The sequence below is a fragment of a genome, unplaced genomic scaffold, assembly GCF_019419815.1.
Source record: "Pyrus x bretschneideri cultivar Hongxiangsu unplaced genomic scaffold, Pyrus_bretschneideri_v1 Contig14, whole genome shotgun sequence".
NCBI lineage: Eukaryota > Viridiplantae > Streptophyta > Magnoliopsida > Rosales > Rosaceae > Pyrus > Pyrus x bretschneideri.
Window position 1 is genome coordinate 675561 of NW_025999435.1, and position 17200 is coordinate 692760.

A 17200-nucleotide genomic window follows, 5' to 3' on the forward strand; every position below is an offset into this window, starting at 1 on the left:
TGGAACAGCTCGGCCACTCCTTCTGGGCCTCCTGGCAGCGCTCCAAGAGACTTTCGAGCTCGTTCATGAGAGGTTCGTCGGCACGAACCGAGTCATCGACAATGTTTAGAAACTCGGTCAGGTCTACAACTTTCTGGGAATATTGGTGCACTTGCTCCAGGAATTCGACGTACTTGTCTACATCACCATTAAATATTTCTTCAACTTTTGCGCACAGAAAACGTGACTTATCGTCAATCTCTTTGTTTTCCAGTCGCATATTTTGTCTCTTTTCTTTCAACTCCCCCTCCATCTCCTCAGGGGTATTGGAACTTTTTGGGGCCATAAGTCTGCGCTTTCCACTCTGTGAAAGCCCCTCGTCTTGTAGCTTGCGTTTCGACCCGATTTTCTTCATTCTGTATTGTGTGAGAGAGAGAGGGGCACGCGATCGATTTGAGCAAATTAGGGTTGTGATGAAAATTGTTCAGAGAGAAGGATTGTGATGGTTTGGTGGGTAGATATATAGGTTTAAATGGCTATTTCCAAATCCGGCTGGGAATTGGAGTTGGAGTTGGAATTGGAAATACTAGCCGTTAAGTTCCTTGCGAGTTGGGTAACTTACTACTTTCAATTTTGTTTTCCTAATCTTTTATGGAAATCACAATCAGACTAACAATCGAATACCTGAGCAGTGAAGGTGTGTTCGTCTCTTCAATTCTTTTTTTTCAGTTTATATTTTGTGCATTGTAATTTTTACTGTTAGAGTAATAAAAAAAAAGAGATAATAAGTCAAAAAATTCCATACATACATGTTATCTATTGTAAAAATGATATTATTCAGACACAAAAAAATGACATACTTGCTAACACATTCTCTAATAATATGGTCATAATAATAGCGCATGAGACTCATATCTATTCGTCAATTGCGGATTTGTCCGCCAGTGAAAAATGAACACCAATCACGCTCTCTATACACCTCCCAAGGTGAAAAGTCATTTAGGAACTCCTAAATCTAAAGGAAAGAAAGAGAGTCCTAATGAAGTAGAGCTTTTCTGAAGAGCCGTGCGACCCAAGTCAACACAGCTCCCACCTTTGTGAGAGTCAAGGAGGGAACGTTTATCATTCGACTAACTTTTATCTTTTTAGCTAAACGTTTGTTCAGCAGGATTGGAATGCTCTTAGTTTTATTAATTGTGTGTCTAAATGGAATGAATTGGAAATATAGGTCAAACATACGATATCTTCGTAAGTACGAAGACAAGTTACAGTCCCCTAAACGAAATAGGGATTTTGGACGATAATAATTTTACAAACTACACATGCTAAGCATGCACTTTTAAAACAAATTATATAATTTACCGTGCGATATTTTTGAACATCATCAGATGTTTGGTGTTGAACTTCCTTCACTCATTAACCTCCTCGTCAACCTCTTCTTCATCACCATCAACCTCAGCAAACATTCCAGCGAATTTAGAGAAATCAATGTTCTGCATTGCCGAAAACATATCTTCCATAGAAAAAGAAAGTCGCTCCTTCGATCCTTCGCACATAAACATCTTAATGTTGGAAGCTAGCCGAGATATCTCCTCGTCGTCCTCTTTAAACCCAATACAATCTCTGGCATCCAAATAATCAAGATCTTTGCAGCCCTGCAGTAAAACGACGAGACTGTCCCTATCAATGTTTGCCCGATGCAGGGTAAGAAGCGTGATATTAGGCACCAAGTTGCCAATCGCCGTTGCCTCATCTTTTCCAACGTGGGCATTCGACAAGATTAAATGAAGAAGAAACTTGCAGTGGACGCTAACCACGGCAAGTATTTTCTCCAATTCGTGGCAGCAGCCCAAAGACAGTATCGCCAAGCATTTGAACTTTCCAATTAATTCTACATTTATGCTACCATACAGCAGAAATCTGGGTAAACCCAGAATCACAAGGTCAGGACACCTGCAAAAATGTAATAGTATATAAGCAATCCATGTCGAAGAAATTGAAGAGTGAAACATTCTCTAACAGAGAGGCGAGCCCTACTATTATATGTAGAACTATACTATTTTTCTAGAGGGTGTGTCATTTTTGTAATTAGACGCAATGGATGTTGCAGGTCCCAGATAGAAAATAACAACAGTTCAAGGTATACCAGAAGACATAAAAAAAAGACAAGAAGAAACGACTTACACATTAGCAACATGCTCAAACGTTTCAGCTGTGCAGCAACCAGGTAGCTTGACAGAAACAGCACTTCCGCGGCTACGATTGACTACAAGCTTTATAAAATCAGTGACAGAGAAGCGATCCTCACCGACCCGATATTCAGTAAGAAATCTATCGTAAAAGGGATATGGATCGAACTCAAAAGGCTCGGGTTCAAATTCAGGGAAAACAAGATTTTTCCAGCATGAAGGATTTAGGGTTGCTTTGTTCCACGACTTGCACACAAAAGGGACATCCAACAGCAGCGACTCCACTCCAACCTTTTCAAATACTTTCACCAAGCAGTCCATCTTTAAGTCCTCCCATCTTCGTTCATCTTCCATCTACATTAATAAGAATCCGGATATAATTTAAACATATAGCAAGAGTTATCAATCAACTAATTTTTATTTATTTATTTAAAAAGTTCAAGAAAATTAATAAACGGCTAAAATTGAGAAAAGAATCACCTTTCAACTCGAGGGATTATGAGAGAAAGTGTGCTAGTTTGAACATAAATTATGTAAGAAAACAAATGAATGCTTGTTAATTCCCACAATTTAAATTCAAACACTAAATTACCTTAGCCTTCAATTTCGAAAGTAGCGCAGAGGAAGTCGTTCCCAGAGAGAAAGAGTAAGCTCGCTGTGATGTCGCGTTGTAGGAAATCTGAGAAAGTCGTTCTGTGAAAGAAAGATTATTTGGGCGACTTCTGCTTTTTTTTTTTTATGTTTTCAATGCTTGAGGTGTTTGATAAGACTCTGGTGGGGAAAAGTTGAATTCACAGTAAAATTCCAAAGCAGCAATGCTGCTTTTACTTTACTTTTCTGCTTTGCTCGAACTGAATTGGTGGGAAAAAAGTTAAATTAACACTAAAATTCAAAAGCAATTACAATGCTGCTTTCATTTCAGCTTTTGCGCAAATTGCATTGGTGAGAAAAAGTTGAATTCACACTTTAAAATGCTTTTTTATTTCAGCTTTTCTGCTTTTGCTAAAAGCCTCAAACTGAATTGGTGAGAAAAAGTTGAATTCATACTAAAATTCAAAAGCAGCTAAACTGATGCTTTTATTTCAGTTTTTCTGCTTTTTCGCAGACTGAATTGGGAAGAGGCAGATGTTGGAGATTAAGCTTGTTGCAGGATCGAAGTTTACTTGGATTTCAAGTTTTCTGTAAAAGTTGAAGTGTTGTTCTTAGTTATATCTAGAACACTCAGTCACAATGTGTGACTGAGATTAAAACATCTTAATAGCTTGTATTGTGCAATCTGTCTTTTCTATTAGAAGTTTAAGTGAAAACATGTGCCGCTCAGATGGGGTTTGTTAGCTCTAGACTCGTGTGAAGCGTGTGAGGTCTAACGGCTACATTCCTTTTGTTTATATGCCTTCATGCTTCTCGTGTGAAGATGAGTATGATCCAATACATCACACTGCACTGAGAGTGACGAACTCTCTCTGCAAGTTTACAGAACATTCATCTTGCCTTCATCATCACAATCTTCGTTCATTTTTTCAGATTTTGGAATCCAACTTTTTCACAAAGTTAACAGCGGATAGATTCAATAAAATTTTCAATTTGCCTGTATTGTCCTCGTTTGTTTTTGAAAATGGTGTGAATTACCCTCGATCATTTTCACGATTGAACTTCTCTAGCTGTTTCTTCCAGCAGACCACAGGCGACGAGTTCTTTACTGTTCCTATCTTCAAATTCGTCATGAGCTCTTTATGTTCATGGATTGCGCACCGCCGTTCTTTTTCTTCGATGAGGTAACTTATTTCCGTGTGAATTTTGTTTTCAGGACGATATATCAACACGACGGAGTGCTGCAAAAAGGAGCTTCGGTTGAGTTAACTTGTTAGAACTGGTGTCTATATTTTTAAGAATGTTGATGGGAAAGGACCAAAGAGCTTCGTTGATGCTTTATCTTCGAAGTTCTCTGTTGTATGTATGACCTGATTGGTCCCTAAATCGAGAAAGCATTCCTTCCTTGAATTCTGTGGTGTTAAGTTTGTATTGAACATGCTTAATTAGTTGAGTTTGTATTCTGGCTCAGTGTTGATTCTTTTTTATGTTTGTATGATCAATCAATTCATTGTTGAAAGTAGTTAGTAAAATACGAAACCGAACATAGTACGTGTATTATTCGGCAACTTTGCTAGAAGTTTTTTTTTTTTTTTTTTTTTTTCAAACAAAGCTTTGCAAGAAGTTTACTTTGGAAAGTTTGGCCTTTTTTTTTTAATTTTAATATTTATTAATTTATTTAAATCAATTACTTATTTTATTTTTCAAAAATATATTAAAAATATGTGCAGAATACGTGAAATTTATATGTATTACTGAAAAATATGTGAAAATAATGTGTATTAATGTGAATAGTATGTACGTACGTGCTCAAAGCATGTATTGTATGTTAGAAATTTAAAAACATATAATTTATTAATTTAACGAATCATTAAAACGTGAAAATAACATTATTTTGAAAACTACATAAATACATATATGATAGGCATATTAATATTATACACGAATTGAAGCAGACATTAAGACAAAACTGGGCCATTTCTTACAAAATCATTAAAACAAAGGTAATTAGGCCTATACTGATTTAGGGCCAAAAAGGGTTTTATTTTACACGAATTGAAACGTTGGTTTGTATATTCTTCCTTTTTTTACTCAAGCAATATTTTAGAGGGCTAAATCAAATTTAGAACCTCGAGTATAAACAATAAACACTCTTAACCAACTTAGTTACAAATTTATTGCACGCTTTTTTTTTCCGATCATTTCTCTCCTTTTCCTCCAAAAAAATTAAACTCTGGTTGGGATTTTTGTCTCTATATTTAGGTAAAAAAATGATGTGACCCCAATTGCATGGAAATAAAAATTGAGCACCAATTAACAATGGGTGCTTATTTTCTAAAAAAGGGGAAGAGGTTCTTGTTAATTAGTTATAACTTATTTTTAATTCCAGCAAATGAGTGTGTTTTCCTCAGACAAACATCAAAGCAAACAGCTCAAGCACTTGTAAGAACACGTCGAAGGTCGTAACAAAAAGTCCAAACTGATACAACTACCATCCCTCAATCTTCCCTTATATACCATTGGGTTTCATGGAGTTTCTCAGCAATCATCTGACCACCTCCTCCTTCTAAGGAGGACGAAGAAGTTTCTTGCTCGAATAAAAAATAAAGAAGTTTCTTGCTCGTATACACAATGGCGGTACCAATGAGTCGAGTGCTCTTGATTTCTCTTGTTTTCGCAGTGATCACAGCCGCGCTAGTCCATGCCAAAGGCCATGGACATCATCATCGTCATCATAATCAATCATTGCAGGTTGGCCCCGTGACATATGATGGCAGGTCACTGATTATCAATGGGAAACGCGAGCTTCTGTTTTCGGGTTCAATCCACTACACGCGAAGCACGCCAGAAATGTGGCCTGATATTCTCGAGAGGCCAAGCGCGGAGGCTTGAATGTAATTCAAACTTATGTGTTTTGGAACATTCATGAGCCTGTGCAAGCGCAGTACAACTTTGAAGGAAACTATGATTTGGTGAAGTTCATCAAGCTGGTTCAGAAGCATGGAATGTATGCTACCATTAGGCTTGGTCCATTCATCCAGGCTGAATGGAACCACGGAGGACTTCCTTATTGGCTAAGGGAGGTCCCCGGAATCATATTCCGTTCTGATAACACAGCATACAAGCACCACATGAAGAATTATGTGGATATGATTGTGAAAAAGTTGAGAGATGCGAAGCTGTTTGCTCCACAGGGAGGTCCGATTGTCTTGGCACAGATTGAAAATGAGTACAATATGGTCCAGCTTGCATATAGAGAGTTGGGAAACAATTACGTGAAGTGGGCAGCAGAGATTGCAGGTGAATCAGAACATCGGAGTGCCATGGATCATGTGCAAGCAGAAGGATGCTCCTGATCCAGTTATTAATACTTGCAATGGAAGGCACTGCGGAGATACATTCACAGGCCCTAATAAACCCAACAAGCCATCTCTATGGACTGAGAATTGGACTGCTCAATACAGAGTATTTGGTGACCCTCCTTCACAAAGATCAGCAGAGGATATTGCATTTTCCGTTGCTCGCTTTTTCTCAAAGAACGGAACTCTAACCAACTACTATATGTACCATGGTGGCACAAATTTTGGAAGAACAAGTTCTATTTTCACAACCACCCGTTACTATGATGAAGCTCCTCTTGATGAATATGGTTTGCCAAGGGACCCCAAGTGGAGCCACCTCAAGGACTTGCACAAGGCTTTGAAGTTATCCAGGAAGGCTTTGCTCTGGGGAGTTCCGGGAGTTCAAAAGATAAGCAAAGACATAGAGGTTCATTTCTATGAGACAGCCACAACCAACATCTGTGCTGCCTTCCTGACAAACAACAACTTCCAAACTGAAGCAACTGTTAATTGGAGGGGCGTGGATTATCACCTGCCACCCCGTTCCATTAGCATCCTCCCCGACTGCAAGACCGTGGTCTTCAACACTCAGAGAGTTGTCTCGCAACTGAACTCTAGGAACTTCGTTCGATCAAAAGTTGCCAATAATCTCAAATGGACCAAGTATGTAGAACCAGTTCCTAGCACCCTTCAAGTTCCAGTCAATAACCCGACCCCGCTGGAGTTGTACAGCTTGTTAAAAGATACCACAGACTACGCATGGTACACCACTAAGCTGGCACTGAGTCCACAAGACTTGCCCATGAAGGAAAGTATTCGACCAGTTCTTCGAATCGCAAGTCTTGGTCACGCATTGCACGCATTCGTCGATGGGGAATACATTGGTTTCGCACACGGGAGCCACGATGAGAAGAGCTTTGTTTTCGAGAAACCAGTTCCCTTGAAGGCTGGAATCAACCAGATTTCTCTGCTTGCAATGACAATAGGACTTCCAGATAGCGGAGCCTACATGGAGCACAGGTATGCAGGGCCTAATCTCGTAGCAGTACTAGGACTGAACACCGGAACATTGGATCTCACACGAAACGGATGGGGGCATCAGCTTGGTCTGAGTGGAGAAAAGCTTCAAGTGTTCACTGAGGAGGGATCGAAACAAGTTCAATGGCATAAAACAAAGGAGCACCAGAGGGTCTCACATGGTACAAGACTTATTTTGATGCTCCAGAAGGCCATGACCCTATTGCTATACGAATGGCTGGAATGGGAAAGGGAATGATTTGGGTGAATGGTAAAAGCATCGGCCGCCACTGGACGTCCTTCCTCTCTCCTCTAGGAGAACCAACTCAAGCCGAGTACCACATCCCAAGGTCCTTCATTAAACCTAAACAAAATCTCCTTGTTGTGTTGGAGGAGCAGCCAGCCAAGCCCAAACCCATCGAGATCCTAACCGTCAACAGAGATACTGTCTGTAGCTTCATTACTGAATATCATCCTCCGAATGTGAATTCATGGGAAAGGAAGACAGCGTTTTCCAACCTGTGTTCGATGTTGTCAAATCATCTGCAAACATCAAGTGTCCAAAGAACAAGAAGGTTGTTGCTGTTGAGTTTGCAAGCTTCGGAGATCCAGCTGGCACCTGTGGCAACTTTGTCTTGGGAAAATGCAACTCCCCTGTATCTAAGGAGGTTGTTGAACGACATTGCTTGGGAAAAACTATCTGCTCAGTCCCGATTGATCGCAATCTTTTCGCCAGCAAAACCGATGGTTGCCCTGATATCAAGAAGACACTTGCTATCCAAGTCAAGTGTGCTATATAACTATATAAGGTGTTATAAGAGAGAATTTATGTTTCCTGTGATATTTGTCATTGTGAATTCAATCAAAAATACTACTGCAAGCTTAAGTTTTATATTTCTTCGTAGTAATTAAGATTGTCGTTACCTCCTCAGCAGAAGAATTGATCATAACGAATTACGTAACCTATATAATTTCATTTTTCTAATTTTCCTTGCAGCTCAAGTTCATAGACAACAGGAATGGTTAATGACATACGTTGTGTACAGTATAATGAAATTTACAACAGAATCTAGTAGCACATCTGTACAGACGAAACACAAACATACAAGAAACCTGTCCGATCCAGAATGCTTCGAGTCTGTTACCTTTTGCATCAGTTTATGCTCCAACTTTTTTAAGAAGCTGCTTTTAAAAAATTTTAAGCAACCCCAAACGAGCCCTTAGTAGCATGCTTGTTAACTGATCACACCAACAAAACAACAAAGCTTCACATGCTCTAGGCTGACTTGATAGAGTGCTCAGACCTGAGAGAAAACCAGATAATAATTCCGGTTTTACCGTTTGGCCGCCAAAATGGAAGCTACGTGACCTGCATCGCAGAGGATTTTCTGGAATTTAGATCAATCGTGCTGATTAATTACATAAGAGCACATAATTTCTTCCCAACCGAAGCTACTCAGGCATACCAAGCTCAAACTTATACATGACCTACAACATAACACATGAAGGCCTACAAATAATGAAAAACTGCAAAGTCATAGTCATATTACCTTGAGCAATGTATCGCCGGCCTCTCAGTTAAATGACATACGATAGTGCATACATCACCATCATCAAACATAATGAACTTACTAATGTTGAAAACATAGAGCCAACATAACAAGGAAAGCAAATCATATAATATATTCATGATCAGACACGAATTTCTTGCGATGCAGAAGCTGAGTAAATAGTTCGATCATATAATATAAGTTAATTGAAATCGTAAAATTCAAATTCAGGCCTCATACATAATTTACTTGTATTTAGGGAGCACAACAATCTCGTTTGCACATACAAATTCCAATCACTTTTCGGCATCTTCGATCTTCTTCAGACTATAATCATCTCTGTCCCTCTTCAAGCTTCACCAAACTCAATCTCAAATTAGTTACAAGTTGCGCGGTACAAGAAGGCAAAACAAAGAGTTGTCTTGGCGGCCTTTCAAAGAAATCTAGAAGAAGCTAGCAGAGTCCATTAAACCGCAGCACAATCGAAGTGAGGGTGGAACGTTAGGAGAGTAATGTAGTGTTATGGTTTCATCCTCTAAATTGAAAACACTTATAATCACATGGCCTGATACCATCAGGCAATCGCCCTCGTCCAAATTCTATCTCGTCATCCATGTAATATGTGAAATTGGAATTTCGGATAGCACCAAGGGAAGTTCGAAGCCAAAACAGAAATAGAATAACTGTCAACCAGGAACAAAGCCTCATCTCGGACATTTTTTAGCTCAACATGTTGCACGACAGATCCATCCCTCTCGTCAAACACCAACTTGTAAACCACGAATACCTCAGTCCAACACTCCTGATGAGTCCATATTTTACTCTATATTTTACTCTATTCTTAGTATTAATATATGAGTCCCAACTCCTCGGTCGCAAGAACTTGCATTAGCATTTTTTAAAAATCTCTGGACATGTAGTAGCTCCCCCTTGGTTGAATCCACGAGATACGCTTTATCAGCATAAAACGAGAAGGGACATTCTTGCAGGTCAAGCATCTTTGCTTCTATCGGGTTCGAAGGACATATTGCTTTATAAAATACATGGTAGGTAAGCAAGTAACCTCTCGATCGCTTTTTGTAAATACAACTGTAATGAAAATTGATATGGTATAAAATGTTTCATGCTATTTAGTGCACGAATTTAATGTATCTATTATTCTTAAATTAAAAAAACTTCATAGCAACTAATATTACGAGCATAGAAGTAAAACCCCAGTTTGAGACAGTTAAAAACTCAAAGCCGAAAGTACGAAAATTTGTGATTAAATCAAAAGAAAAAAGCAAAATTGAGAGCAAAGAAGAAAAAAAATTGAAAACTCCCAAACAAAAAGAGCAAAAAGAAAAGCCTAATTTCTTTTAATAACCATTGCAACGACAACGTTTAAAGCTGTAAAAGCATTTCGTATCTTCACAAACCAACGCCGCCTCCTCCACTTCACTCTCTGGTGCCCCGTTTGAGCTGAACACATACCGAAATGGCGTCCTTAATGACAATGCTAAGAAGCAGCAGAGGGAACGCTTCCATCTTCAGCACCAGGAGGTGGGCCCACATCGCTGCCATGCCTCCGCCGTTGGGTGGGGCCATGCCTCAACCTAACATTTCACCGCCACTGTTGGTTCTGCCAGAGTCCGATCGGGACCCAGAGAAGAACAGAAACATCGGATTCGGGTTCCCGAGTTTCTTGTTCGGTGGATCCATGGAGCTCATGGCTGTCCCCAAGAGGAAGGTATAAATATGTATTTCTATGTATCTGGGGATTGGGGTTTTAGGGTTTTTGGTTCTGGAATTTATTTACTGGATTATATTTTTGGATTAAAAATGAATTCTTTTTGTTTTCATATGGAATTTCATTTGAATTGGTTAATGGGTTTTCAATTCCATGTTATTATTTGCTCTGATGATTTTGTTTGGTTCTGTGTATGGTAGAATTGTCCTGTTCTGTGTATTTGAACTTGCTTTTTCTGCATTTATTTTTGTTTTTGTTTCTGTTTATGTAATTAATATTTAGCGCATACACCAGTAGAAATTCGAGTTCAACTTTTGGATTTATGGTATGGAGGATTGTCTTTTTTTTATTATTATTATTACGACCCACTGTGATTATCATTCTTGAACGCAATCTCCGCTGTCTGATTCATTGTGGTAATCTTTCATGTATGCTTTTCATCACTTGTTGAAGTTTTACAATCGAAGGCAGCATGTCATACATACTATAACTTTGATGTTTCATTTGCTTTTTTGTTGTCATTGTGTTATTGTAATGCACGTTTAGAAGATATGGAGATTTGATATATAAGGATGTATATCGTGCAGACTTCTCCCCACAAGAGAGGCATAAGAAATGGCCCGAAGGCTCTGAAACCTGTTCCGGTGATAGTTCGATGCAGGTAAGTGCCTTGGGACTTTTGTAAGCTTTTCATTCAATGTGGAAGTTAATGTACTTCTGGAAATATTTCTTCTGTTCTATAATGAATATAGTTGAATAGTTAGCTGGAGGTTTGAATTGTTATTGAAAATTTGGTTGAGGATTATCGGAGGGAAACGACCATGTCAACTTCTTTGACAATGGAAGTTTATGGTATTCTTTCTGTGACCTCGTTGACAATTGAAGTTTATGGTTTATTTAGAATCCATGTGTTGAGTCGATGAAATAATTTTGGTTATCAAGATAGTGTCCATTGTATTACCTGCAAACAACATGGAAAATGATTTGGCAAATTCGGAAAAAGCATGAAACGAACAAAATTAGATGTTTATGTTTTTATTGGAGATGTATCATAATGCTTCAGCTATTCTTTTAATTATTAAACGAGGATATAATATCATTGTATGTCAGAAACATATGAGAAGTTGTGTGTTCTTATGTTTTTATCTTGTTGTTGAGTAAACCAGAACCTAGTTTCCCGATGTGAACTCAGTATCTAGTTTAATTGTTTGTGATTTTAGCCTATATTTGCAATGAAATCCAGCGTAGAGCAATGAAATCTTAATTTTGACATATAACAATATTTGGTTACAGGGGTTGTGGTCGTGTCAAGCTACCGCACTTTTATTGTTGTAGCGGTAGAGAAAATGCCGGTGAGCATGATGACTCAAGAAGTTGAGATTGAAGTCGCTGTGGTGTAGAGCACCCAACTATAGTAGACGTGTTGGATGGAGAGGTTAAAACCCTAGAATTTACTATCAAATGGCTCCTTTCTTTTCTGTTACTGTGCCAAAACTGAGATTTGTGGTAGGTCTTAAAGAAAAAGCAACCGAATTGATGTTTTGTTCACTTAATCAAAGGCAATTTTGTTCGCCCTCAGTTTCTGTTCGTCCTTCTAATGTTTTTCGCCCTCACTTAATGAAGGGTGTTGTTTGCATTTCGAGCATGGAGAACTTGTGTATATTAATGCATTTGTAGCAGAATGTGAGCAGACAAAGAGTTGAGGGTATACAATCATTTTGAACTCTCTTGCATGGGTTTAATACCCCGATGTAGGATTCATCCTCTCAACATCCTACTGAAGTTGTAGCGGAATGTGAATGTGGTACTTTTGGCATCTCATTGTAGTATGTTATGTTGATCTCTCTTGGGTTATGGTTAACTTATGACATTGTTACTTTCATCATGGTTTGTTATAACTTTTGTAATCTTCATCTCAGATTTTGAGGCACTAAAAGTGAGCTTATTTACTACCTAATGAAAGGTAGTTGTAATCCATCCCTCTAACTTACGGAATTGGATCCTCTCCGAAGCAATGCCTCGGGATCCTACTGACCGGACAACATGGGCCGGTTATAAATAGGGGAATCCCTTAAAGTTATAATAATTGTAGCCGTTGGATCAAAATCCAACGGTCCATGTTGTCTGGTCAGTAGGATCCCGAGGCATTGCCTCAGAAAGGATCCAATTCCCTAACTTACATTGCCTCAAAATCTGAGGTCATGTTTTCAATCAATCACTTAAAACCAGATAAAACCACACAAAATGCTTTGCGATGAAACAAGTTAACTCTATATTTAATCTTGATGCGCCACAAAGTTAAAGTTTAGTCTACAAAGAGTCATTAAGTTGTTACTTAGTAGTCAGTCACATATATTTAGCATAAAGTTTTCCGTACTTGAACCGCGACACTCCTTCCTACAGAAGTAGACTCGACTTCTAACTTTCCAACATCGCTGAACCCCCACCGACGCGCAAAAAGACTTCAATCTCATCGTTATCTTCGATTCCATGCTGCACAAATTAAGTGAAGCAACGATTAAGAACGGAGACATGCATTCAGATCATAAATGTATAAGGTAATAGATTTTAAAATTTAGAACTTTAACAAAAAGCACATGGTACTGTTTATTTTAACGAAAAATCACATTTTTTATACTAAAAAGTCAATTCTAGTACTATTTACTTTATCCTTTATTTGGTACTTATCGTTAAAATTCAAAATTTTCAAATCATTTTCATTAGTTTTCTTTTAAAATTCCATTGAAAGCTTGATCTAAAGAGATTCATGCTTGCCACCACCTTTTTAATCTTCACCTGCGTTATTGTCATTCAAAATCGCATAGATACCAAAGCAACTATAATTTCAAAAAATTAAAATTAACCTAAACAAACAACATACATAGGGCAACTTTTATGAAGCTTTACCTGCTCAAGAGTTTTCTTTTTGTTCACTCTCTGGCCATCAAAGATGAAATCCACTGCTTTGGGATCGATGTCACGCTTGGTGCAAAATACATCGATGAGTTTTTGCAGCTTTGCATTACGCCGCATCCTAAAGAAAGTTCTTTGACCATCCTACACAAGAATTTGGTGATATATAACCCAATAAATAAAGTGATCAAAGCAAAGATTGAAACACATTTGCTTCTGTAAATGTTGACCTTACCTCGTTGTACTGGCACTTGATATTGATTCTGTTTTCTTGATCAGAAGCTTTGGACATCTTAATCAAACTTGGATTTTTTTTCTTTTTTGTTTCCAGCTTTTGTTCTTGCGTTTCTCGTTGTTTTTGTTGTTTGAGAGCTCTCTGTGTCTTTGATCGATCACGCGCAAACTGAAACTGGTAAAGAGAGTAATACCAGCAATAGTACTGTAGTAGTGCAGAGGCTGAGTTTTGATTGGTTGAAAGGTACAAGTACCTTTAAAGGGATTCACCTACTTTGTAGAAAATGAAATCAATTATCGCTGATTCGGTATACTGGTGAGCTTTCTTCACCCGTGATTTTCCTTTTTTTAGATAGGAATCAAAGGATCCTGGCTTCTTCACGGCGTTCCATCATTTTAAAAATTGGAAAAATTTATAAAGAGGTATTTCAATTTCTTTTTTATCATCGTGTAATTTATTAACGTCTAAAATTAAATTTAAAATGTATAAAAAATACAAACCTAAAGTTGATTCTCAACCACGGTAGTTATCCGTGATTTTCCTTTGGACCACGATTCTTTCTCTACCAGGTTTTTCTGTGGCCCTGTCCATACCAGATTGTAACCTCACCAAAAAGTTAAATTAGAAGTGCTACAGAATTGAATCAAATATATAGTCGAGCGTGCTCTCCAAAGTCCACATTGAGAGTTGAGGCATGATGTCATTGACGTGTTTGTAGTAGACTAGCAGTGCAAAAGAAGCGGGATTTTTTTTTTTTTTTTCAAAATCCAAAAGTCTCGAGGGTTTTCAGGCGACTTAATAAAGTTAGTGTCCTTTCTTTTCATTATCTGCGTCATCCATCAAGTCCAAACGACAGAACAGAAGAAAGAAAGAGCGAGATAAAAAGAAACCCTAGCTAGCTCTGAAGATGTCTGACCCCTCTGGGATTTCTCCTGATGAAACCAAAGAGCAAAAACCCACCATTAATCTGAAGGTTAAGATTAACAAGGTTTGATCTCTCTCTCTCTCTCTCTCAGGTGCATTAACTTACTGAAAACGTTAGCTTTTTTTGTAAATTAGTTCGTATGATAGGAATCGTTTGCAAGCATTTGTAACGAAAAAGTTCAATAGTTAACGGAAGTTTGGATTGGATATATATGGATTCAAACACCCTTCAACTCCGTAACTCCAAACCCTAGTGGTATCTGAGTACCGAAGCATGGTTCTTATTTGTGTACTCTATTTTGCTTTACCTAATTTATTTGTCAAGGAAATTGCTGTTTTTAGCTTGGATGATTGAGTTTTGATTATCTCCAAAATGAATTTCTATTAGCACTTCAAAAAGTTGCTTCGCATTCCTCCCAACGAGATTCTCTCAAAGTGAGATTCTACATGCTCTCCGTAACTTTATGATTTTAGCACAGTATTTTATATTGTTAGCACAAGAATTGTGCTAAAAACATAAGGTTGCGGAGAGTCGAGCTTCACTTTGAAAATCTCTTTAGCATTTCTCTTCTTTATATTTACACTAGGGAGGAGGGCATATAAATATTTTGGATTGTAATCAGTTCAACTATTATTGTACGCCTACGATTTTGACTATTCTTGCTTTGTGATACAATGACATCCCCTTGCAGGATGGAAGTGAAGTGTTTTTCAGGATTAAACCAACTACAAAGCTAAGCAAAGTCATTGATGCATTGTGCACAAAACGTTCCTTGGATCGCAATTCCTTAGTGTTCATCTTCGATGGTGATCACATTAATGGCAAGAAGACTGCTGCGGAGGTAAAAATTCACTTAAGCTAGTCTTTAAAAAATTTAAAATCAATGGGGGAGAACCAAAGAAAGGATTAGAACTTGCACCTGTGAGTTTAAAAGTGGAGATTAAAAAGAGTCTATAATTATGATAGCACTAAAGCAAATTAAGCAGGAATTAATATCTTTAAATCATGCTTCCCCTGGAATTTAAAGTCAGTTGATATTTATCTATATAATATACATATGTATGTGTGTGTGTGTGTGTCCCTTCTGAGTGATGGAGTTACTTGACTTCTTGCAGCATCATATGGAAGATGGTGATGAAATCGATGTCTATCTTCTCACTGATGGAGGTTCAGCGACATTCAAGCTTGTCATGATGAACTGAATTAGAGTTGACGTATTTCATCAGAAAACATCTGTGGTTGTTAGCAGTCAACTTATTCGGCTCGTATGTGAAGATATGTGTTTGGTTTATGTTGTCTGTGCGATTGTGTTGGTGATGTTGATCTTTTCTTAGAGAAGCAATACCTAGAGGCCAGAGTTTTAGTTCCATTTAATTGAAAATAAATTTACTTACTTTGTGGCTTGCATAAATTTTCAGGATCCACATCTCGTTTGAGCTCAGCTCGTAAAAGAAACAAGTCAAGCCAAGTTAAAGCTCGATAGATTAGCACTATGATATCCAACTTGGCACGATTTTTTTATACCCTTATTGCACCTTTTAGCTTGATATATACTGATGTTGCTCATTCTTCGACAGCTTTTGGGGTCTAGCAGTTATCTAATTAACATGTCCCGTGATTCTCAAGCAGACTTAAAACACCCTTTTGTAGTGAATAATGTGGATCTGTTCCTGTATTTCCTTGGGACAACTCCTCCAAACTTTTCCAACCTACACACATGAAGATTTCCATAGGAGGTTATCTAACTAATCTGTTCCTGAAATTAATACGCGTGGATCCCTTGAGAGGGTAATAGTTATTCAAATTTGATGTGTACACATGAAATTCCACTCACTCAATTTGAGCCCGATCCTTCATAACAGGTAATAGATATTTAGATCTCAACCGTACACATGAAATTCCACTCACACTCGATTTTAGTCCCATCCTCCATGATAAGTAATATAAATACTTTCTTTTCGAGTTCTTAATTTTGTTATATGCCTGACGTGAGATCCTATTTTCCAACACGTCCCCTCACAAATGTATCTTCACATAACATAAACAAAATATAAGCATTTTGTGAGGCGCATTTTAGAACATGTCACACTATAGTTGTATGTCCAACATGTACGTAGTTTTCCTTTGTTCACCTAAAATTTTATTTTTCATTTAATACGATTACACTTAGTTGTTCTTGCACTTTTTCATTCTCCAATCCCTCGTTCCCATGTTCTTGAACATCCGTGACGTAAAGAAAACGATACAATTTGAAGTACTGGGAGAACACAAGCGGACAGGTAAGTTGTGGAGGTACAAAAAACAGAAGGCTTGAGCACTGCAACTCTTTCTTCAAAAACTAAAGGAGAGTGATGTAGGATCATTGTCGAAATTTCAAGCATGCAATGTTGCGCCCCATATTTCCTTTTTTCCTTTGTTGAGGAACCAAAAAAGGAGATGCAACACAAGAACTTCCGATGAGCCGCCATGCCCGCCACCACCAGAAGTGTCCTCTTTAGGAACTGTTCTAAAGATTCACATATTAAGAATGAAGATGCAATGGTCAGTACTTTCCTATTTCCAACAACCCCTAGAGTAGTGTATCAACTTAATTCCTATTCTTCGTTAGCCTCCCATCTTGTTTTCCTATAAATACTTTTCGAGTTCTTAGTTTTGTTATATGACCCTATTCTCTAACACGCCCCCTCACAAATTCTCAATGATATCCCTATCTTGTTCTCCTATAAAAAGA

At 38.0% G+C, this 17200-nt stretch overlaps 5 protein-coding genes across 5 annotated transcripts; 3 read left to right on the plus strand and 2 right to left on the minus strand.

Annotated features, from left to right (window-relative positions):
- Window positions 1-1146: 1146 nt before the first annotated feature.
- LOC103963482 (F-box protein FBW2) lies at window positions 1147-2921 on the minus strand. The gene is made up of 3 exons (XM_009376305.3): window positions 2761-2921; window positions 2164-2522; window positions 1147-1932 (listed from the first exon to the last, which is right to left on the minus strand). The coding sequence occupies exons 2-3, from the start codon at window positions 2520-2522 to the stop codon at window positions 1389-1391; spliced, it is 903 nt and encodes a 300-aa protein (XP_009374580.1). The 5' UTR covers window positions 2761-2921; the 3' UTR covers window positions 1147-1388.
- Window positions 2922-5390: 2469 nt separating this feature from the next.
- Window positions 5391-7917, plus strand: LOC125475289 (beta-galactosidase 13-like). The gene is given in 5 exon segments (XM_048579998.1): window positions 5391-5622; window positions 5625-6073; window positions 6075-7272; window positions 7275-7619; window positions 7622-7917. Coding segments are annotated over 5 exon segments (2520 nt in total).
- A 2086-nt stretch (window positions 7918-10003) lies between these two features.
- LOC125475173 lies at window positions 10004-11974 on the plus strand. Its single transcript, XM_048579565.1, has 3 exons — window positions 10004-10396; window positions 10984-11057; window positions 11690-11974. The coding sequence occupies exons 1-3, from the start codon at window positions 10145-10147 to the stop codon at window positions 11772-11774; spliced, it is 411 nt and encodes a 136-aa protein (XP_048435522.1). The 5' UTR covers window positions 10004-10144; the 3' UTR covers window positions 11775-11974.
- A 670-nt stretch (window positions 11975-12644) lies between these two features.
- On the minus strand, window positions 12645-13867 carry LOC103963477 (small ubiquitin-related modifier 2-like). Its single transcript, XM_009376299.3, has 3 exons — window positions 13545-13867; window positions 13304-13453; window positions 12645-12889 (listed from the first exon to the last, which is right to left on the minus strand). Exons 1-3 carry the CDS (start codon window positions 13599-13601, stop codon window positions 12815-12817), a joined length of 282 nt encoding a protein of 93 aa, XP_009374574.1. The 5' UTR covers window positions 13602-13867; the 3' UTR covers window positions 12645-12814.
- A 437-nt stretch (window positions 13868-14304) lies between these two features.
- On the plus strand, window positions 14305-15880 carry LOC103963532 (small ubiquitin-related modifier 1-like). Its single transcript, XM_048580043.1, has 3 exons — window positions 14305-14532; window positions 15161-15310; window positions 15585-15880. The coding sequence occupies exons 1-3, from the start codon at window positions 14452-14454 to the stop codon at window positions 15669-15671; spliced, it is 318 nt and encodes a 105-aa protein (XP_048436000.1). The 5' UTR covers window positions 14305-14451; the 3' UTR covers window positions 15672-15880.
- The last annotated feature ends 1320 nt before the right edge of the window (window positions 15881-17200 follow it).